A 27,669-nucleotide genomic window follows, 5' to 3' on the forward strand; every position below is an offset into this window, starting at 1 on the left:
CCTGAGAAGAAATGTTGGTAAAAGGAAGCAGTGTAGTTCGACGGAGCAGAGTCTGCACCACACTGCAGACTCACTGGGTCAAGGCTGTGCTCCGGCCAAGTCTAAAGTTGAGGCTGTGAAAAAGCAAAGGGCAAGCAAGAGAGCTCCCTGTCCAGGAGCTCCATGGGGCGGTGACGGCAGTGGGGCCCCCTTCAGGATACCAACGCCGGGCATGCGCACACCGGGTACAGGGACCAGCCCCCTCGGTTGTGAATACCTTGTGAAGACAGCAGTTGCCACTCCTGTGATGCATGTTTAATCAGTTCAAGCAGAACCACCATAAAACCCAAGACTTTTGGCCTCAGCGCTTATTACAGAAAACTGTTTAACAAACTGTTTAAAAAACAGCAATGGGGGTTAAGACAAAGTACAAATGAAATAAGATACAAAGCTCACTGCATAGAAACATTGGAGACATGGTTGTGTCCTTCCACAACTCAACAAGACACACAAACAGTGTCAGAAACACCCATTTGGTTCAAATTTTAGATTTCAGTCATTTGACAGTTATTTCCTGCGCACTTTTTCCGTGTGAGGCACCACACTGTGGTAGGTGCTGGGGATACAGTAATAAGTGAAAGTAAATTCCTGCTCTCACAGAGCTTCCGGTCCCCTGGGGGGCAGACAGACAGCACGAAACAAACATGTCAGGTAGTCAAAGGGTTACGGGGAGGAGCGGGCAGGTAGGCAAAGTTTCTGTACACTCTCCAAATTCTTAGGAGCCATCAGAGGCTGCTTTGAAGGTCACAGTTTGGGGAAAAGATACAAACTCTCAATTATATTTTTGAAATAACTTTTTTATAGGTTGCAAATTTCTGGTCAGACTGTTTAGTTCATGGTTCTCCAGCAGCATTTATACTTTTCTAACTAGAAGCTATGCTAAGTCTTTATGGCTGTACTATTGGAGTATGGCCCACGTCATGCATGTGCACGTGTAGGTGTAAGTATGCATGTATGTTTACAGACGTATGTCACCACTTACATATATGTTAATCTACATTACGTATGAATACATTATTTCTGGCTGCAATGATACAAATCTTTTACATAAATGCGTAGGTTATATCTAGCTTCTCCAAGAACTATCAGTATTGTAGTTCTGAGGCAATTTATTGGTGCTCCCAAGTATATGGTATTTCCAAGTAAACTATGCTTCAGAAAAAATACTTGTCACTTTACAAGCACATCCTGATTAAGCTACATGTGGACCACAAAGAAGAAGGGGATGGAATTGCATTTTTAGGTCAGAAGACAAGGCAAAATCGAGGGTTTTTTGTTCGCTGCTGCTCAGATGCTTGTTCGCTGAAAACCACAGGGGGTCCTAAACCCCAAAGACACACAGACTCCCACATCCAGGGACCTGGCGACTTCTGTGGTGTCTTTTCATCCTAATGCCCGAGTTTTCCCTCTTCCACATCCCATGAAGGCGCTGCTTCCCTTTGGGATGTCCATTCTGAAGCAGCCTTCTTCCTGTGGTAAATCCCGGGCCCGCGTGCTGACCAGGCCTGTCGCACTGACACAGCGTGGAAGCCCGGGCTGGCAGGGTCCTGGCATGTTCCTCCCTTCCTCGCTACAGAGGCAAATTCCCACTGACAGGGCCTTTACAAGCGAAGGGCCAACCCAGATCTGCTTTGAACCAAAGGCCTCCGGTCAGCAGGATCAAAGGTGTGCGTGGGTCCCTGTAGGGATTCCGCAGCAGAGAACTGCCTCGGCGGGGATCCCTGGCCCATACTGTGTGCTCCCCTAGGAGCTGGACCGAGGTCCAGGGAAGCACACGGTGTGCTCTGCAGAGGACGTGCTGAGCGTCACAGCCCCTCCCAGGGCAGCTGCTTTCAACCTTTTCTTCCACCCAGAAGACCACAGCGGACCACTGTGTAAATAAGACTGGCCTGCCGTGATGCTCTGGGTAGCTCCATCTCCCCTCCCTTTCACTGGTCCTTCTGCAACGACCGAAGCTGAGAACCCGGCCTCAGAGGCCACCAGAATTCCTACACTTCCCTCCTCTGCAGGATCTCCATGAATAATCCCAAATAGCGAATCATTTAAAAATAAGCTATAGATGCCTTTGAAAGGCATTACATATTTTAAAAATTAGGTTTTCTTCCCAGGTACATTTCCTCCCACACCTTGATAATAAATAATTTGCATTTTCTTGAGTGCATGTAGGCTGAGCAGAAGGGGTACCTGAATACTTCCAGATGGCGTAGAGAAGCTGGCCTGGTGTTAGAAATGATACAGATAAGCCACAAAAACAAACCACCCTCAGGAAGTTAGTCATCAACAGTTGATTACACACATGATTCTTGTTTTTCGCTAAAGCCACCTGCTTCTTTCCTACTGAATTACTCTACTTCTTACTCTGTCTCTTCTCTCAGTACCATTTTCTGGTCCCAAGACTTCTTACATCCACTGTGACTAATGTCACATACTCCCATATCTTAAAAGATAATAGTAGGCTATCTACTCAGGTAGTTTCCCATTTCTCTGTAATTTTAGAAGCTATTGTTCCAATGTTCTGAATCAGGAAGCCTTCACGGACATATAGCAAAAGATTATCTGGTTTTAATCCTAAACCGTAGAAGGGATAGGTAACTGTGATGTAGAAGCCAATGTAATTGGTAAACGGATAGAATTCCCCTGGAAAATCTGTAAGGACCATACCATGTTTCTGGCATCTGCAGCTGTTTTCCAGAGTAAGCTACCTTTTCAGAAAACCAAGTGATGGTGGTATTCGGGCTTTTCTAAAGACATTTCCAAAGGGCCTACTTCCGTGTCCAAAGAAAAGACCAAATGTTCTAAATGTGTCCTGAAAAATAATGGACTGTAATACCGGGATGGAGAAGGGACAGATGGCATATGCAGCAGCAGTGGCAGCACGGCGACGGTATCAGCCGATGGGAACACAAGCGCCGCCCTTACCACGCGACGGCGCGGTGGAGCTTAGGGAATCATTAGGAAGACAGAGGGCATCTTCTGGATTTAACTTCTCTCATCCAGGGCGGTCCCATGACAGGTCTTTCAAGACCTTACACGTGGAAAAGAATGTAGAGAGCTCTTCTCCAAATTCCTTTCAAATACTTAAGTGCTTGCCTGTATTTTTAGGACCTACGATCTGAAGATGATCTTTCTTCCCCCACAAGCAAATATTCTCTTGCTAGTTACTGAGAGGAGCGAGGAGCCCAGGCTCCCACTGCAACTCCCGCAAGACTCCCTAGTATTTTCGAGTTCATTCCTGGTCACACAGTTTCCTGTTCCAGAAGTTCTTCACTTATTTTACTTCCACTGTTTTCGTCTTCATTAGAATAGTTTCCTGAATCTTGACTAGTTTGGGAATTGTACTTTTTGTGATCTTCAATTGGATTAGTCTCTTCTATTACAGTAATAGTGTTTGCATTTTCAATTATAGAACATCTTTCCGTTTGTTCCTCAGAAGTGGAAAGGAGTAGATTCCTTACTGGCTGTTCAGAGAAATACTAATTCAAAAGGGAAGGAACAGAAACAGATTATTTAAAATCACAAAAACTAGTTTTCTAGTTCTAATAAGCTGTGGTTTCTTAAGTTTTCTAGAAACCCTATCTTTTGACATGCATATTAAAAAGCAAGCTAAGAGCGTATCGATTGCACTATAACATTTAGAATAAGACCATCACTAGTGAGGTCACGTACATGTTGGTATTGTTTTTGGGAATTATATGAAGAGTCCCTAAGAAAGGTCCACTGTGCTATCAGGGGTGGGGAGTGGAAGAGTGTGGGCGAGGAAGGAAAGGGAGAACACTGGGATTTGGGACATTTTATTTTGACATAATAAAAATTTTGGTATCTAATCCACAAATACCCAGAAAAAGCACAGGGAGGAATTCATATTTCCCTGTCCCACTAAGAATAAAAAGCTATTGTAACTTGATAGTTTTAAGTTCTTTAAATAACAGCTCTGAATAGAAGAGTATATAGAAATGATATTTAAAAACTCAGGCATAAAAGAGTAAAACGGTTCATATTTATGGAACGTTTGTACAGTGTTAGGCCCTTCTGGTTTATCTCCTTCGGTCCTCCCAATTCTGCAGGATGGTACTACTGGCTCTGTTTTACAGTCTACGGGCACTTGCTCAAGTACCCTTAAGAGAGCTGCTCAAGTTCACAGAGCCAGTAAGTGCAAATACACTACAGCCCATCAACAATTCACCTTCAGGTCTCTGGCTCCAAAGCCTGGGGAACCTGAAACAGGGCAGGCAGCGTGGAAGCTGCTCCAGTGAACACACCACCCGCAGGGTGGTGTCCGCGCTCAGTACCTTCACTAACTCTGCCAACCAAAACACTGAGGTGCCGTGAAAGGAGACTCATGTTCTGCGCCTTCGTTTTCTGTGATTTTATCCACAGAATACAGTTTTTGCACTGATGAGAATGTTTTAATCTTTTTGTGAATACAGACTTTCAACGGTAAAACAAGTGCCACAGTAACCAAGCTGCCAAAAAATATGAGATTAAGGACACACCTTACTCTTCTATGTTATAGTCTATTAAATGACCGTTTCTAAAGTTAATTTCCTGAAACTCTGAAGAAAAAAACCCCAAATCAGTCTGTATTATTTTCTGAATATCAAGAAAACATTTACATTCTGTTGAAATCAAATATATTTCCCATTCATTTTAAGAAAAATCCAGTTAACTGTTGAAAAGAAAAGTAACATACCTCATCTACAGTGGAAGGAGGTTTACTTGATGGAAAGAACACATAATTGATACATCTCAAGAGGACTTTCACAACATAAATGATAACAATGATAGAAAATAACGCAGTGCAAATTCCAGCTATAAGCCAGGTTTTGGAAGTATTTCCTAAAAACAAATAAATGGTGTTTAGCATCTATATAGGTTTTGACACACAAATACATTAAGACTGCTGACAGTCTGTGTGAAACAAATACAGCCACGTGAAAGGAAATATACATTCTATTAAATAATACCAACAATAACAAAAAAATTCACAACTGAACTAATTAAGGGATTGCCACATAATAATTATATTAAGGATTATATAAAAAATTAAAATAGTCTCGTTAAATTCTAAGAGTAATAATGAAAGGAAATTAATTATGCAGATATGCATGAAATATAAAGCATATAAAAACCACTGAACTAAGTTGACTATTAAAAATATTTTCTAAAACTGGAAGGCTCGGCGTGAAGTACTCACACAGTTCATGAAGAAAATATTCTCTATATTTTTGTGGTAGAAAGGAAATATTTTACAACTTTCAATGAATTGGTTATTTTTATTAAGTCTTGTTACATTAAAAAAGAAAAGATGCAATCAAAGATTCTGACCTGGTTTTGTTTTCTCACACACAGTAGCACTAAAAACACTGCTTTTATTCCACTTGCCATTCTCAGTGAGTGCTTTGGCTTTCACACAGTATACAGTCAGCGGTTTCAAGTTAGGAAAGGTAACATCAGTTCTTTTCTCTACAACTTTTCTCTATAAAAAAATAAGTAAATCGTTGATAAAATTTAGAACCCCAAGAACTCATACAGGGAATATCTATTTTCTGAATTCCTTAAATAGTCAAGCTAAGATTGGCCTCTCCCAAACACTTAGTTGGTATATGTTTGAGAAATATAAATTTGTTTTGGACAACACATTATAACCAAACTCAAAAGTTAAACACGGCTGCTGTCAAAAAAAAAAATATGTTCCTGAGACGACTCTAATTTATTTTATAAGTACATGCTGATTTGGTTTAATCACCATCATGTTATCTCTGTTTAGTGGCAGAACAATTAAGTGCAGAGGTTCTGGCCTCAAACTGCCTGTAGCAAGATATCACTCACAGCTACGTGGCCTTAGGCAAGTTATTTAAGTTCCCTGGGCCCTACTCCCAGATCTGTAAAGTGAGGACAATTATTACTCCTATTTGTATTAGTCGGCTATTGCCACAGTAATGTTGTATAACAAAACATTACAAGGCCAACAAAATAATGTTGTGCAATGCTGTGTAACAAAACAGCCTGTGGCTCAAAAGATATTTGTTTTTCTTACTCGTGAGTGTCCCAAAGTGCTGGGGGAACGCTCACTGAGGCCGTGGATCAGGTTTAGGTCTGCTCCACAGTCTCCCATCCGCCTGGGGCCAGAGACCACATGGAGCTTGCTTTCCTCTTGACAAATGGGAGAAGCATGCATGCGCACTTAAGGCCTCTGCTCATACCACATCCACTCCCCTTCCACTGTTTACAGCCTCGTATCAATGAGGCAGTAATGAATATTCCATCCCAAGTATTTGCTGAATAGTAATTTAATCAAACTGTCTGGCGGGGTTGAAGAATGATTGAGACGATTCATGTAAAATACTTAGCCCAGTGCCTGATGCATAATGAGTATTCAATAAATTTGAGTTGTTATTACAATTGTAATTATTGATGTGTTACCCAGCATAGGATGGCCAAAGGAAAAAGAAAAGTTACTGAATCTACTATTTGTCAAGCAATGTGGTATGTATTTTCATATAATTTACCTCATTTTAAACCTTATAAACATCCTTTCAAAAAAAATTAAGTTACAACGTAATATGTATAAAATGGATAACTAATGAGAGAACCTGCTGTATAGCACAGGGAACTCCACTTCGCTGTACAGTGGAAACTAACACAACAGTGTAAAACAACTATACCCCAATTAAAAAAAAAAAATTAAGTTACTATGACCACCACCACTTTAGAGGAGAGGAAACAAAGTTTTAGCAGTTAACCACCTTGCCTAAGGTTACACAATTTGGGGGCTTGAGACACAAATTTAGATCTTTCTGATCTAGGGATGACTGAGAACTAACCATCGTGCTCAACAGGGCTAAATTCTGCTATGGCTACAGAGTGTTCAGATAGTTAAAATGAAACTAGCCAAGTTGCTGGAATTTTCTTAGATTTTCAACAGAAAATGAAGTTACAGAGTTTACCAACTTATGTGCACAAGATTTTTAAAGGTTGATTCCTTGATTGTAATTCCACAGGGAAAAGTGATCTAGGAATAATGCGGATTATCTGATGTATATTAGCTTTGTCAGTGGTTTTTGAATTTTAGGGTTTAAACAAGTGTTTCTCAACCCTTTTGTCATGACTACTCCCCTAAGGAGCCTTTTTAGACTATTTTTTCCTAATCCCTCCCCCTTTACAAAGTTGAATAAGATTTTGCTGGGCGAAGTTGAACACTCGAGGGAGGTTTTCCTCCTGGAGGGTCACGAACCACTGTAACAGCTAAGATTCTTTTGCGCCCTAAAAACCAATTTTTGCCCTCTTGGAGGTGCCCCACCCCCAGGGGATATGTGGCAATATCTGGAGGTATTTTGGGTTGTCAGAACTGGGACGGAGCGCTACAGGCATCTAGTGGGTAGTGGCCAATGGTATTGCTAGCCATCCTATAATGCACAAGGAAGCTCCCGCAACAAAGAATCAGCCAACCCAAATGTCAAGAGTGTTGAGAAACCCTGGTTCATGAACACCTGAGAATCCTGTTAAAAATACAAATTCCTGAGTTCTACCCCCAGAGATTCTGACTGAGAGGGAATAAGCCCAGGATCTGAATTTTAAAAACTAACTTGCGGGGGGTGGGGGGGACTTCCCTGGCAGTCTAGTGGTTAGGACTCCGTGCTTCCACTGCAGGGGGCACGGGTTCCATCCCTGGTCGGGGAACTAAGATCCTGCATGCCACGTGGCGTGGCCAAAGAGACAACAATAACAACAACGACAATTAACTGGGGCCCAGATGCAGGTGATCGTAACTCTTACTGTGTAAAACATGGGAAATGCTCATTTCTTCCTATTGTAAATATTTGAGTTAATCACATAGTCTTAAAGTTTAAAAATTTCCCTAGAATTTTAACTTCAAGCTTTGTTTAACCAAACCACAGTTATAACTCTAAATTATAAACCTATACTACATAGTCTTTTTACCTCAGCGTTTGAAGTGTTTTCCCAAAAAATAACTTCATAAATTAGTGGGTAAAGCTGGTTCACAGACTTGTTTTCAGACTCTTTTGGAGCACCGATAGAGACGTGCAGTGAGTCATCATTAACGGATTTCATGCTAATGACTGGAGGAAATATGATAGCTAGAAAAAATGTGTAAAGACACAAAGTTCAAATTAGACTAAAAAACCAATTTGAAGAGTTCGCACCAAATTGGAGAATTACAATGTAAAGTAAAAACTATCGGCTTACTTTTCATTTCAGTATTAAATATTTTCTCTTCAGACCAAAAAGATGTGTTATTTCCAACAGATGCTTGTACACGGATACGGTGAATTCCTTCTGGGAAAGCATTTTGAGGAATCACACAGTGGGTAGTTTCGACATCTTCACAGTTTGGTATTTGTTTCCATTTGTCTGAATGACTCCCAGGAATCCTTTTTAAAAACTCACTTTTAAGACAAAAAAGTGTTTTTTATTCCAAACACATTAATTTAGTAAACATTTACTGAATACCTATAATACACTAGACACTCTGTTAGGGGCTAAGGTTACAGAGATAAACGGTCCTCACCCTCAGGAAACTCATAGGATGGTGGAAGAGACATGTTCACAAAAGAAAACCAAAGATCTTGCTCCAGAGTGTGATAAGGTAGTGGTGTGCTAGAGCTGGCTCGTACCGGTGCACAGAAACAACTGCTGAATTTTCAGGAATGCTGCCAGCTAGTTGCTAAATACAGCCACTTTTAAAAGTTAAGTTACATAAACTTACAAATAAATAAATTATATTAAAAACAAAAGTAATAAATACTCAAAACTCATCTTGTCCTAATTATTTTCCTACATTTTATTATCTATGCTCAAGGCTAGTTACGTCTATCGCGTCTATGCGGCGGAAACGCTATATGACGGAGGGCTTACTGGCCATCTTCCCAAATGCATGTTCAGTGACCTGCTGTTGGGAGCTTGACAGTGGCCATAATAGGAGTAGTTATATTATAAAAACTGGCAAATGCTACAGATAAGGCTTTTCCCTTCTGGAAAGCCAGCTGCTAAACGTACCAGCACACCTGTGGGTAGGTGCTGTATCAGAGATACACACCAGTGTCCTAAGAGCAAGTCTGCACAGAGTAAGACTGGGCCTGGAGAGGGTAAGTCAGCTGCTCAGAAACCAACAGCTCCAAGCATCTCAGTTCAAGCCTGGAACTGTAACGGCCTCCTGACTTGTCCCCTTGTCTGTCCTGTCTCCTTAGTCCTGCTGCACCACACACAATGTGGCCACCTTCACCCTCCTCAAACACAGGCCTCACGTTACCCGTCCCTCAACACAAAATTCCCAATGGCACTCAAATGCCTACAGGGCAGTCTGGGGCTAAGCCTAGGCTTATGCCATCCTATTAATTCCATGTTCTCTCTCATTGCTCTCCCAGGCCCAAATGTTCTGCTACTCTCAAAGCAGGTCCTCCCTTCTTGTCGGCAAAATTCCAAACTGGCCCCCCAAATTCCTACCTGCTGGTGCACAAGCCCTACGTGATCCCTTCCGCCTCAGTGTGGGCAGGATCCATGAACTCTTGATTAGGTTACATTATTTGGCAAAGGTGAAGGGATCTTACGAATGAAATCAAGGTCCCAAACCAGTTGACTCTGAGTTTATCAAATGAGAGCCTATCCTGGGTGGGCCTGACCTGATCAGATAAGCCCTTTAAAAGAGGGTCTAGAGGTTCTAGAGGACAGAGATTCTCTCTGTTGATGGTCCCCAAGAAGCAGGTCACCATGAGTTCTGCAGCTGCAAGAAATGGATTCTGCCAACCACCACATGAGCTAAGGAGACAGCACGAGACAGCTTGTACGAGACAGCACCCCAGCTGACACCTGAACTGCAGCCTTGCGAGACCCTGAGCAGAGAACCCAGCTAAGCCACACCTGGACTCCTGACCCAAAGTCACGGACAGATAATAAACAGTGTGGTTTTTTTTTTTTTTTTGCGGTACGTGGGCCTCTCACTGTTGTGGCCTCTCCCATTGCAGAGCACAGACTCCGGACGCACAGGCTCAGCGGTCATGGCTCATGGGCCCAGCCGCTCCGCGGCATGTGGGATCTTCCCGGACCGGGGCACGAACCCGCGTCCCCTGCATCGGCAGGTGGACTCTCAACCACTGCGCCACCAGGGAAGCCCAACAGTGTGTTTTAAGCTGCTAAGTTTGTGGTAGTTTGTTACAGAGCAATGAGAAATGAACACCTCCTCGTTACCCCGACCTAATTTTGTCTCTTCATATCCTGAGCTTTCCCCTGTGTGTAGCCCCTGCCTGGGATGCCCTCTCTTGTCATTTAAAAATATGTGACTCAGCAATCAAGGCCTGGTTCACACTGCATCTCCTTCCAGAGGGCTTCTTCGGTCTCTCCAGCCCCATCCACCTTTACGCTTCTGACTTCTGTAACCCTTATAGTCTGTACTCCACTCCTCAGTCCTAAATCACATTTTGCTATGCAAAGGCAGATAACTGCTTCGGATTTCTAGCACCATGTGTTTCATTCTGCTGTACCTTTACGATTCCTTTAGTGCTTTGTACGGTGTGCTAAGGACCCAAAAGAAACTTAGAGACCAGCCATCAGAAACCCCCATCCCTGTCTAGTCTGTGGCCCTACTGTTTAACATGCTTTTGAAAGTGAAGAATACATGAAAGACTCCTCCTGTACAGTTTCCTGATCTGTGTGTGTGGTGTGTGTGTGTGTGTGTGTGTGTGTGTGTGTGTATCCGTAAGGGCGTGTATGACATGAATGCGTTTATTATACAAACTGTTACTGCTTCGAAACTAACACCAAAGGGTTGAAAGTAATCAATCACAGCAGTACTGACTTCCCTTTTCCCTCGTTTCTTCTGTGTCTTTCTAGTCTCTTTCCTCTCACTCCTCCCTTCCTGCTTTACCTATACTTGCCTTTGGCCCCTCTATTCCTCAGTCCTCAGTATCTCTTTCTTTCCCACAGTCCACTTCACCTTCCACTTGATTACCCTCTTCTCTCCTCCCTCTCTACTTATCCCCTACAGTTTTCCAACTAGTATAAACTCATGCAGTCCTTTTCCACTCACGTGGTGCTAAGCTTCACTCACATTCGGCTGGTCTCTACTCAATCACGTAGAGCCCAGTTCTCTCCAACTTTCTTAATTTCCCACCAAAGCAATCACTAAAAAATCTGCCAAAGCCACTAAAATAATCAAGACAATGGGAAGGCTAACTTGAATTGAACACGACAGAGTGACTGGACTCAGATCATTTCAAGGACTCATGGAAGAAGTGGGTTCTGAAGAAAAGATCACGGCCATGTGTCAAGTATTCCAGATTGAGGAAATAGCACATGCAACTAGAATCACACCTTCAAAAAAAAAAGAGAGCCGGTAAGAACACTAGATATTATTAGAATACACCCATTTTACAACAAGTGAAGAAACTGAGGCCCAAAGAAGTTAAGTGATTAGCTCAATGACATCCTGGGACTAGAATTAAACACTCACAGTTCCAGTATATCACAACCACCTTTCCATCAGGCCACACGTGTGCACGGAGCAGCAGGTGGCTGAAGCCAAGTGAAAAGAAACCTAACAAACTGGGCAAAATGAACTGCAAAAGGACATTTATGGACTAGAACTTACTGGGACCACTGAGCTCGAAAAGTCGTGTTTTCATGTGCGTAATCCCATTTAAGGACATAGACCTGATTTTCAGCATCGATTTGTATATTTTCTGGTGAAGGCACTTTGTGTTTCTCTAGAAGACAAAGAGCACAAAAAACACACACACATTTCCTCCAGTGAGATGGCAGATGGCTAGAATTCCTAACAGCATGATCGAGAAGATAAAAGGCTTGCGTCTTATCATAATGACGTAACAGCGAAATAAGTTATGGTGTGTATTCACACAGGGGAATACTACACAGCCATTTAAAAGAATGTGATAGATCTATATGTGCCGACGCGAAAAGAGAGCCTCAATATATTGGGTTAAACAAGCAAGTTCAAAATATATCTGGCAGGACCTTAGTTTTTAATTTAAAAGACAAAAACCCCAAAACTGTTAAGTCCAAGTATATACTTACATAAGCCCTGAAAAAAGTATGAAAGGTTGTACACAGACTGCTGGTGATACTTATCTCTGGTAAATGGAATTGGGGGTCAGGAGGCAGGAGAGGAAACCTTTAAACCCTTCTATACTGTTTGATTTTAAAAACAAAGCATATTAAACTTATAATTAAAATAATAAATCCAAGCTCCTGCCCTTAAACCTTAATCGTTGGCAAGATGTCACTGATTAAATGTATCAGGATGCTTTCATATTTTAACATTTCATCTATAAAGGTAAACTTTTTGGAAGACTAACTGTTCTTCTAGCAACTACCTCCCTTTCTTGTGGATTCTGAATAAAAACAATTTTTTTCATTAGAAAATACTTGGATCTTCTGCAAAATTTTCATTCCTATTTACTTGAGACAAAAACCCCAAATAACATTTGTTGCTTACGTAAATGCTGTTAGAATGCCTTTGTTTTAATGTCTATTAAACCATCACATAAGCTTTAGCAACTATTGGAAAAATGCCAAAATTAATAGGTTGCCAATTTATATACATAGTTATTGAATCTGAAGCAAGACTTCCTCCTTACCTGTGGTGTTTATACAATACACTGGACTATAGAAACCAACTCTTCTTGGTGAACGTAGTTCTGCTTTAACTTTTAAACAATAAGTAGTCTCTGGTGAGAGTTTATAAATTTTATCTCTGGAATAAACAGTTTCAGTCCTTTCCTATAATTAAAAAAAAAAAAGAAGTCTGTTCTTTAAAAAAGTAAAAAGTCAAGTTTTAGAATTAATTCATGTCACTCTTCTCTCACATCAAACAAAGATAAAATTAATGCTTACTTCTAGACTTGAAGAGTTTTTCCAGATAACTAAGCTATATATAAAGCTGGAATGATCCATAGCCCACATGACACTATCTTTTGTCCCAGGAGGAGAGATGTTTATTATTATTGCCTTATCTTCAGCTTCTAAATGTACATCTAGAGGACCAATCTGAGCTGTAAAAATAAAAACATTTACTATGTAAGTTCACGAATACAAGCCCAAACATTCATACAACAAACAATTCTAAGCACTTAATATGTGCCTGGCATATAAAATGGAGAAAATCCCTCGTGGAGCTCACACTTTAGTGAGGGATGTGGCCAAAAATCCCAAATAAACAAGTGCATATAATGCTATAAGGTCATGTGTGCTATAAGAAAAAATGAAGTAACATAACGGGACAGAGAATGGCAGCAAGAGCTGTTTTAGGTAAGTTAGTGAGGAGAAGGCTCCCCGAGACTTTGAGCTGAAACCTGAACAAGGTGAGGGAGTCAGTCATGCAAGTCTCGAGGGGAGAAGCATCCCCAGCTGAGGGGGCACCAAGGGCAGAGCCCCTGAGATGGGAATGTGCTCACCATTTTCAAGAGACAGTAGGAGGCGCTTGAATGGCTGAGTGGTAGAAAATGAGATCAGAGAGGCAGCTAGAAGCCAGGTAACAGGCAGAACTCTGTAGTCTGAGTCTGTAGTCTCTGGAGGACTGCTGAGACCTGATTCACATCCAGGAAAGATCACCCTGGTTGATGTGTGAGGAAGCAGGGAAGCTACCACAGGAGTTCAAGTGACAAATGGAAGTGGCCTGGCGAAGGCTGGTAGCGGGGGTGGAAGTGAGAAGGGATCCGATTCAGGATATACTCTGAAGGTTGATCACTCAGCATTTGTTGATGGACTGGATGTTGCATGAGAGAAAGAGATGTCAAAGGTGATGCCAGGGCTCTTGGCCTGAGCAAATAAATAGGTGATGTCATTAACCGAGATGAAAAACACTGCAAGAAGAGCAGGTCTGGAGGGGGAAAATCAAGAGCTCTGTCTGACATTTTAAACTTGAGACGACTTGTAGACCTCTAAGTAGAGATGCTGAAGAGAGAGCTGGTGATATGAGTCTAAGGTAAGGGGAAGGAATGGGGCTGGAGTGATATAATTTGGGGAGTCAAGAGCACAGATGATGTTGAAAGCCATACGATTCCTGGTGGAGGGGGCGTAGGAGAAGAGGTTCAACGACCAAGCCCTGCAGACTGAGCCCTGCAGCTGTCCAACATTTAAAGGTCTGGGGGATGAGAAGAAACTGACAAAGGAGCAACCAAAGAGCAGCAGGAGAGCCAGGAAAGGGCAGCGCCCTAGAGATCAGAGATGGGAGGGTTTCAGGAAGAAGGGAGTGATGATCACGCCGATGCCACAGGGGAACTGGGCTAGAAGAGGACAGGGAATCCACTAGGCATTGTGGAGGTCACGGTGACCTCGGCAAGAGTAGTTTTAGGGTAGTGATGGGGAACAAAGCTCAGATGGAGAGGGCTGAAGAGGGCGTGGGAGGAAAAGTGTACAGAGAAGGGGTACAGATCATTCTTGTGTGAGTTTTGGTATAGGGCAGTGGTTCTCAAACTGTTTGGTCTTGGGACCCCTTTACACTCTTAGAGAAACTGAGGGTCCTAAAGAGCTTTTGTTTACATGGGCTATGTCATTGAATATTTAGCATATTAAACATTAAAATTGATAAAAATTTAAAATATCTACCAATTCATTAAAAAATAGTAATGATAAAACCCACTATGTGATAAAAAATGACTATATTTCCCAAAACAAACAAGCCAAAAAGCTTAGTGAGGAAAGTGGTGCTATTTCACATTTTGTTCAAATCTCTTTAATGTCTGGCTTAATAAAGAAGGCAGCTGTGTCTCACACCTACTTCTGCATTCAGTCAGTGACCATTTCACATCAAACAGCCTCTAGAAAACTCCAGAGTACACTCACGAGAGAATCGAAATGAAAAAGACAAGTAAGTCTTAGAATTATTAAGAAAATAGTTTGGACTTTATAGACTGCCTGAAAGGGTCCTGGAGACCACACTTTGAGAACAACCACTATAGCAGCAGTCCCCAACCTTTTTGGCACCAGGGACCAGTTTTGTGGAAGACAATATTTCCACGGATTGGTGGGGGCAGCAGTGATGGGAGGAGATGGTTCAGGCGGTAATGCAAGCGGTGGGGAGAGATGAAGAGCGGTGAGGAGTGGTGGGGAGCGGTGAAGAGTGGTGGGGAGCGGTGGGGAGCAGTGAGGAGCGGTGGGGAGCGGTGAGGAGCAGTGGGGAGCGGTGAGGAGCGGTGGGGAGCCGTGGGGAGCAGTGGGGAGAGATGAAGAGCGGTGGGGAGTGGTGAAGAGCAGTGGGGAGTGGTGAAGAGTGGTGGGGAGCAGTGGGGAGCGGTGGGGAGAGATGAAGAGCAGTGGGAAGCAGTGGGGAGCGGTGAGGAGCGGTGGGGAGCGGTGAGGAGCGGTGGGGAGCGGTGAGGAGCGGTGGGGAGCGGTGGGGAGCGGTGAGGAGCGGTGGGGAGCGGTGAGGAGCGGTGGGGAGTGGTGGGAGCGATGGGGAGAGATGAAGAGCGGTGAGGAGCAGTGGGGAGTGGTGAAGAGTGGTGGGGAGTGGTGGGGAGCGGTGGGAAGAGATGAAAAGCAGTGGGGAGCAGTGGGGAGCGGTGAGGAGCGGTGGGGAGCGGTGGGGAGCGGTAGATGAAGCTTCGCTCGCTCGCCCGACACTCACGACACTCACCTCCTGCTGCGCAGCCCGGGGTGGAAGGGGTGGTTTGGGGTCCCCTGCACCGTAGGGAAAGCAGGAAAATGATGCCATAGCAGGAAGGAGACACCGGTTTAAGGGAATCCTTGTTTGTTTGTTTGTTTGTTTTTAAAGATGGGAGATTTTATATCATGTAAATGAATGGGCCTGGGAAGAGGCTGTTCTGGTAATATTTAATAAAGAATACAGTGTAATTCAGCTGGCAACTCCTTACCTTCTTGAAATGGTATAAATGGCTTAACCTCATGCCATTGAGAAGTGTTGTTTCCTTTTTCTGCTCTTATGCGCAATTCAATTTTTTCATAAACATTTTTAAGCTTGACTGAAGAAAAGTTGCATTCGGTACTAGTAATATGCTGACACCCAGGCAACTTCTTCCAATTTTCCATTCCTGGTCTTCAAGATAAAAAAGCAAACGAATGAATGGACGTTATAAATACAAGAGTGACAAACATGTTTTCTATTTACATTAACATTATAAAGTGTAAGTAGTTATTTCTTCTACTTGAGTTAATGTCCTGACAATATTTTTGTGTGTAACATTCTACTCTTTTTCAATATATATATACCAAGTTATTATTTATACAATGGAATAATTCTGACATATAGTTAACTTTTTAATGTAAAAAATCCTAATGCATTAGGATTTCAAAGAAGCAGAGAAGGAAAGAACCCATAAGATAAAAGTGGACTTACTGTTGGCTTTGTTAAAGATAGTTGTGTGACTTTTGGCCAACTACTTTGTATTCTGGATCCTCTCTTCCTTACTGAAAATTTGGGAAGTGGATTTGATGATTCCCTTCTGACCTCTTCCTATGAAGAGACTTACTAACCCTAAGGAAGACCTCAGAATCAGTATGGTTTGAGAATTTCCTCTGCTCTTCTCAAAACCAAACCATTCCTTCTGCATACTGATCTCTATAATTCCTTTGTTACATGACTAGAAACAAAGAACTTAAAATGTTAACATAAACTAACAAACTTCTCAATGTGGATTTAGTCCAGTAAAAAGTTTGGGTGATATTAGATTTTTTTTAAGCATGTGAAGAAACTAAGTTGGCACAGAGTGCCTTAAACAGAAAGGACATGTTGCTACAAAGTGGACAGGAGGCTGAAGTGAAGGTGAGGGACAGAAAACAAACATTAGATTTCAAAATGTTTGCCTGTGGTAAGCCCTGTCTGCCTTAAACCAAACAGAGAAACTATCCTCTGAGAAGGCATTTCTGTCAAGCCTAATTCATAGTTCTAGCACTAGCTGATTTTTATTTTTTTGGGTAATATTGTAGACCTCATTTTAAAGATGCTAAAGCATGTTTATTTTTTTTTAAAAATTAATTTATTTTTAAAAATATTTATTTGTCTGCACCGGGTCTTAGTTGTGGCACTGGGGATCTTCATTGCAGCATGTGGGATCTTTTTTTTGTTTTTAGTTGCAGCATGTGGGCTCTTAGTTGCGGCATGCGTGTGGGATCTAGTTCCCTGACCAGGGATCGAACCCAGGCCCCCTGCACTGGGAGCACATAGTCTTAACCACTGGACCACCAGGGAAGTCCCTAAAGCATCTTTAATAAAAAGCTAAGGATGCTCTTTATTAAAAGCTAATAGAAATTAGGGATGATATCTAAATAATGTTTGTGCTGACTCCAATTCAAGTCTACCTTATTTTTCAAAAAAGAAAAATCTTTAAAAAGTTACTGGGGGGGCTTCCCTGGTGGTGCAGTGGTTGAGAGTCCACCTTCCGATGCAGGGGACACGGGTTCGTGCCCCGGTCTGGGAAGATCCCACATGCCGCAGAGCAGCTGGGCCTGTGACCCATGGCCGCTGAGCCTGCGCGTCCGGAGCCTGTGCTCTGCAACAGGAGAGGCCACAACAGTGAGAGGCCCGCACACAAAAAAAGTTACTGGGACTTCCCTGGTGGCACAGTGGTTAAGAATCCGCCTGCCCATGCAAGGGACAAGGGTTCTATCCCTGGTCTGGGAAGATCCCACATGCCGTGGAGCAACTAATCCCGCGAGCCACAACTACTGAGCCTGCGTGCTGCAACTACTGAAGCCCGTGCACCTAGAGCCTGTGCTCCGCAACAAGAGAAGCCACGGCAATGAGAAACCCGCGCACCGCAATGAAGAATAGCCCACACTCGCTGCAACTGGAGAAAGCCCGCGTGGAGCAACAAAGACCCAACATAGCCAAAAAAAAAAAAAAGTTACCAATAATATACACTACCATATACACTTCATTCCTGGCGAGTTTCCCCTTCTTTACCTATCTGAGCTTTGAGATTAGAGTTGGCATTAATAATACCTTGATTTAAATGCAAATCTTCCTGAGAAACTCCTCCACAACAGAATCTATTTTTTTAAAATCCAGACTTTAAAAATCTAAACCAAAAATTCCGATTGTTTTTCCCCTCAAATGTCATTTATTAGAAAATATAATTCCAGAGAAATTAGAAGATTAAGGAAGTCTGGGAAGTGGGTACGGTACACAGACCTCTTTAAATCAGGTGCATAGAGGGTCAAATAAAATGAGCTCCAGGCAAAAGGTCAGTAAAGCATTTCTGGTCCGTTTATATGGAGAACTTTCATTATACTCAACAGAAAACCTTATAAAAAATTTAAAACTAAGCCTTGAGATGGTTTTAACCCACCCTCACTCTTTACATCTGTCTTTCCTGCTCCAGGAGATGCAGCTGCCCACTCTATTACAACTGCTTCTGCATGTAAGGGAGCTACTACAGTAGTAGCTACTTTTATATTTTCTTAAAAAAAAAACAAACTTTATCATATACAGTGTTTAGATCACAACAGAAATATAACTTGAAAATAAATGTGTAACCAACAGAAAATTCATTTCATAAAACCAGTTTCATAATAAAACTTCATGCCATCTTTATCTCTCCTATTCACTAACGTATTCCAAGTACCCAGAAGAGTGTTTGGCATAAAAGGCATTCAATGTTTGTTGAATGAAGACTGCACACTACATATCTCATAATACATTTTATTTATTTTAAATAAATAAATAAATTCATTTATTTAGTTAATTAATTTATTTTTATTTTTGGCTGTACTGGGTCTTGGTTGCTGCGCGTGGGCTTTCTCTAGTTGCAGCAAGCGGGGGCTACTCTTCATTGCGGTGTGCGGGCTTCCCATTGCGGTGGCTTCTCTTGTTGCAGAGCGTGGGCTCTAGGCACGCAGGCTTCAGTAGTTGTGGCACGGGGGCTCAGTAGTTGTGGCTCGTGGGCTCTAGAGCGCAGGCTCAGTAGTTGTGACGCATGGGCTTAGTTGCTCTGTGGCAAGTGGGATCTTCCCGGACCAGGGCTCAAACCTGTGTCCCCTACATTGGCAGGTGGATTCTTAACCCACTGTGCCACCAGGGAAGTCCCCATAATACATTTTAGATATAAGTCACAAACACTGACGTCTTAGATAAGCATATGTTCTACAGGCGCTGGTATCCCAGCAGCTTATTGATGTGTCTGTGTATCATTTATCACCAGTGATATGTCTAATGTTCTGAGAAACGCTATATTGAAAAAAATATCTGTCTGCTGCTGACATTAACTACACTTTGGTTGATCACGTTCTCTGCACCACTGTTATGCGCACTTGATACACAATTGTGCAACACTCACAATAGCCTTCCGACTTAGATGCTTCATCACTGGGGTGTCCCAGGCCAGTCTGCCTGGGACTGTCCTGGTTTAACCTTATTGTTCCAGCTTATCTAAAATCAAGCGCTTCTGTTCACTCTCAGAAGTATCCTGGTTTGAATGATAAATTACATATGATCATACTAATTTTTTATCTTTACTTAACAGATAAAGAAACTGTGACAGAGAGAATAAGTAGCAGAGGATAGAGTTAAACCCAAGCAGCCTGGCTCAAGTTCATATAACACTACATCACACTAACCGCTAAACTGGCTCCCCAAACTTGTGACCTGGCATGTTCTTACAAGGCAATTGTTTATAAAGCTAGCAGAACAGAATAGAGAAAGAACACACTGAAATAGTGCATTGGATACTAAAGTCAGAACCGACAAATTATCATGAACTGGAGAATTTAGTAGAAGTGACAGAACGTGTGAAAGAACAAGAACACGAGAGCACTGTCTATGGCTCTGTTCTTTATTACAAGGGTAATTTTATTTTATTATTATTTATTTATTTTTTAATTTAATTTTTTTTTTTTGTGGCTATGTTGGGTCTTCGTTGCTGCACGCAGGCTTTCTCTAGTTGCGGCGAGCGGGGGCTACTCTTCGTTGCGGTGCGCGGGCTTCTCATTGTGGTGGCTTCTCCTGTTGCGGAGCACAGGCTCTAAGCACGCGGGCTTCAGTAGTTGTGGTGCACGGGCTCGGTTGCTCCGCGGCATGTGGGATCTTCCCGGACCAGGGCTCAAACCCATGTCCCCTGCATTGGCAGGCAGATTCTTAATGACTGCGCCACCAGGGAAGCCCCTACAAGGGTAATTTTATTTATTTCTTTTTATTTATTTATTTTTCGGTACGCGGGCCTCTCACTGTTATGGCCTCTCCCGTTGCGGAGCACAGACTCCGGACACGCAGGCTCAGCGGCCATGGCTCACGGGCCCAGCCGCTCCGCGGCATGTGGGATCTTCCCGGACCGGGGCACGAACCCGTGTCCCCTGCATCGGCAGGCGGACTCTCAACCACTGCGCCACCAGGGAAGCCCTACAAGGGTAATTTTAAATAAAGGAATCTGAAATAATCTCTATTATACCTAAAATAGTTGTTTCATAACAACATTCTGAACTAAGGCAAAGAACAAATTTGGTAACAAAACTCAAAGTTCAATTTAAAGAAAATCTCTAAAGATGAAAACTGTTAAATTATCAGCTCTGAGAAAAACCATATGTGTGTGTGTGTGTGTGTGTGTGTGTATGTGTATACATATATATGGTTGACCCCTGAGCAACACGGGTTTGAACTGTGTGAGCCCACTTACACGCAGATTTCTTTCAATAAATACACGTTACAGCACTACACGACCTAGGGTTGGTTGAATCCACAGATGCGTAACCGCAGATATGGAGGGCCTACTGTAAAGTTATACTCAGATTTCCGACTGCACGGGATGGGGGTTGGGTGGGGTGGCCATCCCTAACCCCCGCCATTGTTCAAGGGTCAACTGTATATACACACAGACACAAATTACTAACCATCAACTGGAGAACAACCGGGCTGTGGCTGAAGTGGTGGAATCCTGGTTCTAGAGGTCCTACACCCTGTTTCTTCACTGCCTGATTCCCTGCCTGCTCTTTCTTGGAGAGGGATCATGGTTAGCAGACAGGGTCCCAGAACCCAAAGCAAAGTACTGTACTTCCTGAGTGGTATTTCCCTCTGTAATCCCTTCGTCCACAACTCCCTGTCTGCCTATCCTCTTGGCAATCATTAAGTAGAAAGTTAGCACTAGGGAAGAGGCAGAAACACCAGAAACACTGAGTCTGTGGGAAGGCAGGGTCCAATATACTGATGTTTATAAAGTGTATCTAGAATTAAAACTTTGTGTATGATGGAGACAAGAGGAAAGCCTGACCACAGAAGCCTATTGCAAGACCGTGGCTAGACCTTTAGGGGCACTCTTCCATATCCTCAAGGTATGCTCTAGGTCAGCCCCTAATTTATATTTAAAGAAGTTGGAGGGCTTCCTTGGTGGCGCAGTGGTTGAGAGTCTGCCTGCCAATGCAGCGGACATGGGTTCGAGCCCTGGTCCGGGAAGATCCCACATGCCGCGGAGCAACTGGGCCCGTGAGCCACAACTACTGAGCCTGCGCTTCTGGAGCCTGTGCTCCGCAGCAAGAGAGGCCGTGACAGTGAGAGGCCCGCGCACCGCGATGAAGAGTGGCCCCCGCTTGCCACAACTAGAGAAAGCCCTCGCACAGAAACGAAGACCCAAGACAGCCAAAAATAAATAAATAAATAAATAAATTTAAAGAAGTTGGAGCACACAGAACAGAGAAGGTATGGCTGTGGACTACAGAAGCTGTCTGCTAGCCTCGTCCCCCAAATCTCTTGCTTTAATACCCAAAGATGAATTTGACTGTGTCTCTATTTGTAGAAATGAAGTTATAAATATTATGCAAAATAGGCATTTTCTTTAAAAAATGGAAAAACCAAATGTTTCCTAAATCTGAAAAAAAAATTTATGGTGTTAAAGTGGTAAAAATTATTCAGCAAATCAATAAGTAGAGTAACGTACATTTTATACTCTGCTGAAAAAGTCACATTCCTGACAGACTCACGGCTGCTGTTCCACTGCAGGATAAAGTTGTCATCAATGATGCAGACCCTGCCATTTTCAGATTTTAGATTTGTTCCCCCTGTCAAGGCAGTAAGAAAGAAAATAGTTATACATACACACATATATACATACTATAGATATTTTATATATTTTTAAATGTTATTCTTCACATCACTGATTGGAGAATGAATACATTTAAATATAAAATATAAAAGTTAAGTATATAAAGAAATCTTAAAAAACCTACTGCTTGCTCTCAGGACAGGGAGGCTACTAATTATTTCTATCTCTGCATTCGAGAGAGTTGGTTTTTTAAAATCTATAAAAAGCAAACATTATATATCAATTATATATCAATAAAGGTAGAAAAAATAAATCATAAAAAGGTAAGCATTGTCTTTTAACTGGAAAAAAAAAGTCTCTGTATAAAAATCGTATTTTTCTTTGGTCTTAGAAGTGATACTGACGTAAAGGATACAGGGTTGCACTGTTTAACAGCCTCAATTTGGTTTCGCATACGATGTTCAGAGAGGGATATATTCTGATAGAGAGCTGAACAGATGTGGTTTCAGAGCTGACAACTATTCATAGGAACCAAACATTCACATAAGAAAATCGATAGAGATATAAAAGTTTATCACGTCACCCAAGCCCTACAGGAACCTGAAAGGGTCTTGATCACTGAATGTATCGTCTGAACCCTTCTGGGTTTTTTGTTTTTTTTTTTTCCCGGTACGCGGGCCTCTCACTGCTGTGGCCTCTCCCGCTGCGGAGCACAGGCTCTGGACGTGCAGGCTCAGCGGCCATGACTCACGGGCCCTGCTGCTCTGCGGCATGTGGGATCTCCCCGGACCAGGGCTCGACCCTGTATTTCCTGCATCGGCAGGCGGACTCCCAACCACTGCACCACCAGGGAAGCCCCTTCTGTTTATTTTTAAGGACTTCCATCTAGAGACCTATTTTATTTCTTATGCTTTTTTAAAAAACTGAAGTGTAGTTGATTTACAATACTGTGTTAGCTTCAGGTGTACAGCAAAGTGATTCAGTTTTATATATACATGTTGCAGATTATTTTCCATTTTAGGTTATCACAAGATACTGAATATAGTTCCCTGTGTTATACAGTAAATCCTTGTTGCTTATTTATTTTATGTATAGTAGTTTGTATCAGTTACTCCCATACTCCTAATTTATAACCCCCCCACCCCTTGCCATTTCTTTTTTTCTTTTTCCCCCTTTATTTCTTATACTTCTAGTACAAATCTTCCACCAGTTGGATGCCCTCTCTTCTGCTTTTTCCTTTTTGGCCTCTCCAAATAGCGTTTCTCTTCCTCTCTGACAGCCCAAATCCTCCAAGACCCAGCTCAAGTTTGCCCCCTAACAGAAAACCTTCCTCAAATACTGCAGCTCATGCCAACCTTGCTCTTTCTTTACATGCTGCATCATGAATCTGCACCACTCAATTTCACACTAAAGTAGATATACTCAGCACCGTACCCGACATCTAACAGGCTCTCAAAACTTGCTGATTGAAGACGTCTTTTAAAAAATTGCTTCTTTGGGACTTCCCTGGTGGCGCAGTGGTTAAGAATCTGCCTGCCAATGCAGGGGACACGGGTTTGAGCCCTGGTCCGGGAATACCCCACATGCTGCGGAGCAACTAAGCCCGTGCACCACAACTACTGAGCCTAAGCTCTAGAGCTCGCGAGCCACAACTACTGAGCCCGCATGCCATGACTACTGAAGCCTACGCGCCTAGAGCCCGTGCTCCGCAACAGGGGAAGCCACCGCAGTGAGAAGCCTGCGCACCGCAATGAAGAGCTATAGCCCCTGCTCGCCGCAACTAGAGAAAGCCCATGCGCAGCAACGAAGATGCGACGCAGCCAAAAATAAATAAATAAAATAAATACATTTATTTTAAAAAATTGCTTCTTTATGTTAAACACAACCTCCAACCATACTGGAAGTTCCTTAAGGCAAGGTATACATAGCTTCATACTTAACCTGCATTTTACAGAGTCCTCAGACTAATGCTGAGTGCACAGGAACTTTTTCCATATCACAAAGGACTGATCTTTCATGATGATAAATTACAATTTTTAAAAGACCAGCTTTTAAGTTTACTCTTTTCCCTGCAATATTTCTAGCCTTTACTTCTGCTTCAGGACAAGGATGTTATCTCCTCACAGACTTTCTACTACAGAGGTCCTTGTATAGAACTTTTATTTATTAGGATTGCTGCCTCTACTTTCCGGTTAAAGATATTATGGTATGGAGTCAAAAGGGGAGACAGCTGAGGAAACATTTTCTGATTTTTCTTTTTAATTTGGGGAGGTACTCATTGAGTCTCCCCACCCACATTTTCTATTTTACACTCCTATTCTCCGAGACATCATCACCGAATAGAATTACTCCCTCGTATCCCACTCTAAACTTAATCCCCATCCCAGTTGTTGGAATTTTAGAGATTCTATGCAGCCAAAGGACAGTGACTGGGTTTATGGGGTTAACAAAAGGTCTGATGGCATTTGTAGTCTCCAGCCCAGAATATTCTAATTCTAGTAATTCTGGGCCCTGAGATAGGATGCAGCAATTTGATACCTGGGGTAGAGCCAGGTATTTCCTCAGAGATGAAATCCTTCTGCTCCTAAGGGAAGGAGACCCTGGAGTTAGAGGCATCTTGGCATTTGGGAGGCAAACAAATAATTGACTGATAAATGGACAGGGACTTGGAAATAGTTATTAAATAGGATTTTAGAGTTCATAGATTTTGTTCTATTAGTATTAGCAATATCCCTTTGATAATAGTTTATTTCAACCTTTAGCATGTAAAATATATAAAAGGGTACTTAATCCAATATTTCTATTTATACAATTGGTTGCTTCAACCCTTCACATTCATATTGATGACTAGAAATGGTTTATTATATATATACATTTTTAGTATTTATTTATTTATTTGGTTGTGCTGGGTCTTAGTTGCGGCAGGTGGGCTCCTTAGTTGTGGCTCATGGGCTCCTTAGTTGCGGCTCGCCAGCTCCTTAGTTGCGGCACACGGGCTCCTTAGTTGCGGCGTGCAAACTCTTAGTTGCGGCATGCATGTGGGATCTAGTTCCCTGACCAGGGATCGAACCCGGGCCCCCTGCACTGGGAGTGCGGAGTCTTATCCACTGCGCCACCAGGGAAGTCCCATGGTTTACTATATTTTTAAGTCTGACATAAATCCAGACACATACATCTATACAGATATAAATTTCCTCCCATAGTTTGGATAGTTTTCTTAGACTAGGATCCCAGAGTTGCATTTACTAGGTTTGAAAGTATGAACAGTTTGATGATTTTGAAACATAAAGCAACATTATGATCTCAAGTTAGGGTTAACATTTCATTTCGTTTTCAACGTTGCTATTCTTTTGAGAAAAAAGTAGATTAGTTAATTGAAAGATAACTAAGCCCTTAACATATAGGTGGATAATCAAGAACTAAATTGTGTGACCTTTAGAAAAAGTCTAGCCTTAGGCCCCAGGGCTTTGAGGCCAGATTCTCAGGGTTTGATTTCCTCCTAAAGCACTGGCTAGCTATATGGCCTCAGTCCACTCCTCTGTAAAATAAGGATAACAGTGCCTAGCTTTGTTCTGAAAGCTAAATGAGTTCATACCTTTAAAACACTAAGAGTAGTGCCTGGTACACAGTTAGGAGGGCAATAAATACCAGTTGTATATGAAGTTTATTTTAGCTCTCCTCTAATCTAGATTAAAATTGTGATCTTAATGAACACCCTCCAGAAATGTTAATTTTACATGAAAATTCTGGGGAAAGTCTTTTTATACGAAAGCAAACATGAGTTTAAGGCAAATTTTTCATGAACAAAAGAAATTACCAGGGGTTACACCAGGACCCTAGTACCCATATACTATATACCATGTATGTGGAAGAGTTTGAGAAATAGGTGTGAAACAGAATAAAGGAAACATCATTTAAAATGAAGTCAGGAGGCCAGAAGCTGGAGCCTTCATGCACTTTCACTCACCATCAATTCCAGACCCCAGGAGGAAGAATTCTCTTCTACCAGCAACAAGCCCAGCCAATGGGGAAAGCAGCACCATCCTGAACTCTTGCTTTCCTCCAATAGACTTTCTCTCAAAACAGCCCCACCCAACTTCCTCCTTTTTCTCTATCAAGTCACCTTCTTCTCTTTTTGTTGTTGGACTTGCCTAAGGTTTTTGACCTAACTTGCTTGTCCCAAATTGCAATTCCTCTGTTATTCTGGAAGAAACCCATTATGCTGGTAAAATAACCAACTGGCTGTTTTATTTTTTAGGACAAGATAGATAGGATACCATGTACCCCAGAAAATAAGGATATGCTTTTCTAAACAAACAGGTGTTTTAAGCCCTCTAGGCAGCCTCACCAACTCCTGGATTCCTGCTCTCAGCTGCTAGGCCCTGTTTGTCTCTGGGCCTACAAAGACGAAGGGGGACACCGAGTCCCCCTTCTCACTACAAAGTCAACCGTATGATAGCTGCCATTCCTCCATGCATCCCAGCTAAGTTAAGAAAGGCAGCAAATTAGCTTGGTGGCTCCCAGCCTTTGTATTTTGGCTTTGTATTTTTCTTTTATTATTATTTTTTTTTATTAGATTGTACGAATCCTGAGGGCAGAGAAATGCTTGCAAACCTTATCCCCCTCCCACATGGGACCAAGTAACTGTTTACTAAATTGAAGAAACAGCAGCACATAGCTCGTGGCTAAAGCCTTGTTTATTATTAAAAAGTCCAGTCGAGCTGCCGGATTTTTCGGACGGAAACAAACTCGACACCAAAGCTCTCCCACACCCCGCCCCGCGGGGTAGGAGCCCAGGGAACAGGCACAGGGCGGAAGGGATGGCGAGGAGGGCGCCCCCAAGCAAGCGGTGTGGAAAGATCTTGAACATCACTTTCTCTCGTTTGATTTTCGAGCCCAAGTCGGTTTCAATGTGAGCGCTGCGACCACGGACAACCAGAGGTCTCCCAGAGAGAACCTCTGTCCCTCCCGGGTCCGAGGTTTCCCACGCTGCCGCTGTCCAGCCTCGCGCCCAGCCCCCGCCCCAGGGAACGCCATCTCTCACCTGAAGCTGCGGGCAACACCCACGGCGCCCCAGCGACCAGCATCAGGGTCGTCGCGCCCAGGAGCGCGAGCATAGTCCGCGGGCCGCCGGCAGCCCTCCAGTCACATCTTCTGCCACCGCAGGTAGGACGAGGCGGCACGAAGGAAGGTTGGGCGCACTGGCTGTCCCCGGGCCTGCGCGCCAAGCTCACCAAGCCCACCTCCGCGTCGCCCCGCCCCACTGCCCACCGACTCCCGTGCACGCGCCGTCCCTTCTGCGCGCGTGCCACGCGCACGCGCGTGGGACACCGGTGGGCAGCCCAGCCTCCGCTGCCCTCCCCCACGACCCCTCTTTACGGCCCGAGGCGGTACACTCTCGGGTTCCGGGAAGACCGCTTCTAAGCGGAGGCCTTGACCCCGGCAGGAACGCGGAACTTTGCCAGTGCGTCTGCGCAAGCCTCGCGGCCTGGCGTCCGCTCCCCCGTCCTCCCTGCCCCCTCACTTCCTGCTACTAGCAGCCGGAGGCCACTGCCGGGCGCTCTCGTCCCTCGCCCTCCCCAGCCCGGGTAGCGGACAAGGGAGCCTGGGAAAGCGGTGTTGGGGAGGCTTGGGGATTAAGGGAGAAAGCAATGAGGAAGCTTCTGAGCGG

The 27,669-nt window shown here is 43.2% G+C and overlaps 1 protein-coding gene across 2 annotated transcripts; it reads right to left on the reverse strand.

Moving 5' to 3' along the window:
- Positions 1–272: 272 nt before the first annotated feature.
- On the reverse strand, positions 273–27,392 carry IFNAR1 (interferon alpha and beta receptor subunit 1). Of its 2 annotated transcripts, XM_022552797.3 has the most exons (11): positions 27,043–27,392; positions 21,894–22,014; positions 15,888–16,069; positions 12,907–13,064; positions 12,651–12,792; positions 11,645–11,759; positions 8,248–8,447; positions 7,981–8,138; positions 5,365–5,515; positions 4,730–4,875; positions 273–3,512 (listed from the first exon to the last, which is right to left on the reverse strand). In XM_022552797.3, exons 1-11 carry the CDS (start codon positions 27,113–27,115, stop codon positions 3,276–3,278), a joined length of 1,683 nt encoding a protein of 560 aa, XP_022408505.2. In that variant the 5' UTR covers positions 27,116–27,392; the 3' UTR covers positions 273–3,275. The 2 variants fall into 2 exon arrangements, with proteins under 2 accessions (XP_022408505.2, XP_022408506.1); XM_022552798.2 differs by lacking the exon at positions 27,043–27,392 and having other exon boundaries at positions 15,888–16,064; positions 21,894–21,996.
- Between the last annotated feature and the right edge of the window lie 277 nt (positions 27,393–27,669).

The sequence above is a fragment of the Delphinapterus leucas genome, chromosome 4 (genome assembly GCF_059928025.1).
Source record: "Delphinapterus leucas isolate spDelLeu-1000000601 "Yukka" chromosome 4, BTC_Dleu_Yukka2, whole genome shotgun sequence".
Taxonomy (NCBI): domain Eukaryota; kingdom Metazoa; phylum Chordata; class Mammalia; order Artiodactyla; family Monodontidae; genus Delphinapterus; species Delphinapterus leucas.

Coding starts and splice junctions, on each gene's coding strand:
- IFNAR1 (XM_022552797.3), bottom strand. CDS start 27,115: ATGCTCGCGCTCCTGGGCGCGACGACCCTGATGCTGGTCGCTGGGGCG. Junction 5,516..7,980: donor AAAACACTTCAAACGCTGAG/GTAAAAAGACTA, acceptor ATTTTTTTATAG/AGAAAAGTTGTAGAGAAAAG. Junction 4,876..5,364: donor GTGTGAGAAAACAAAACCAG/GTCAGAATCTTT, acceptor ATTTGTTTTTAG/GAAATACTTCCAAAACCTGG.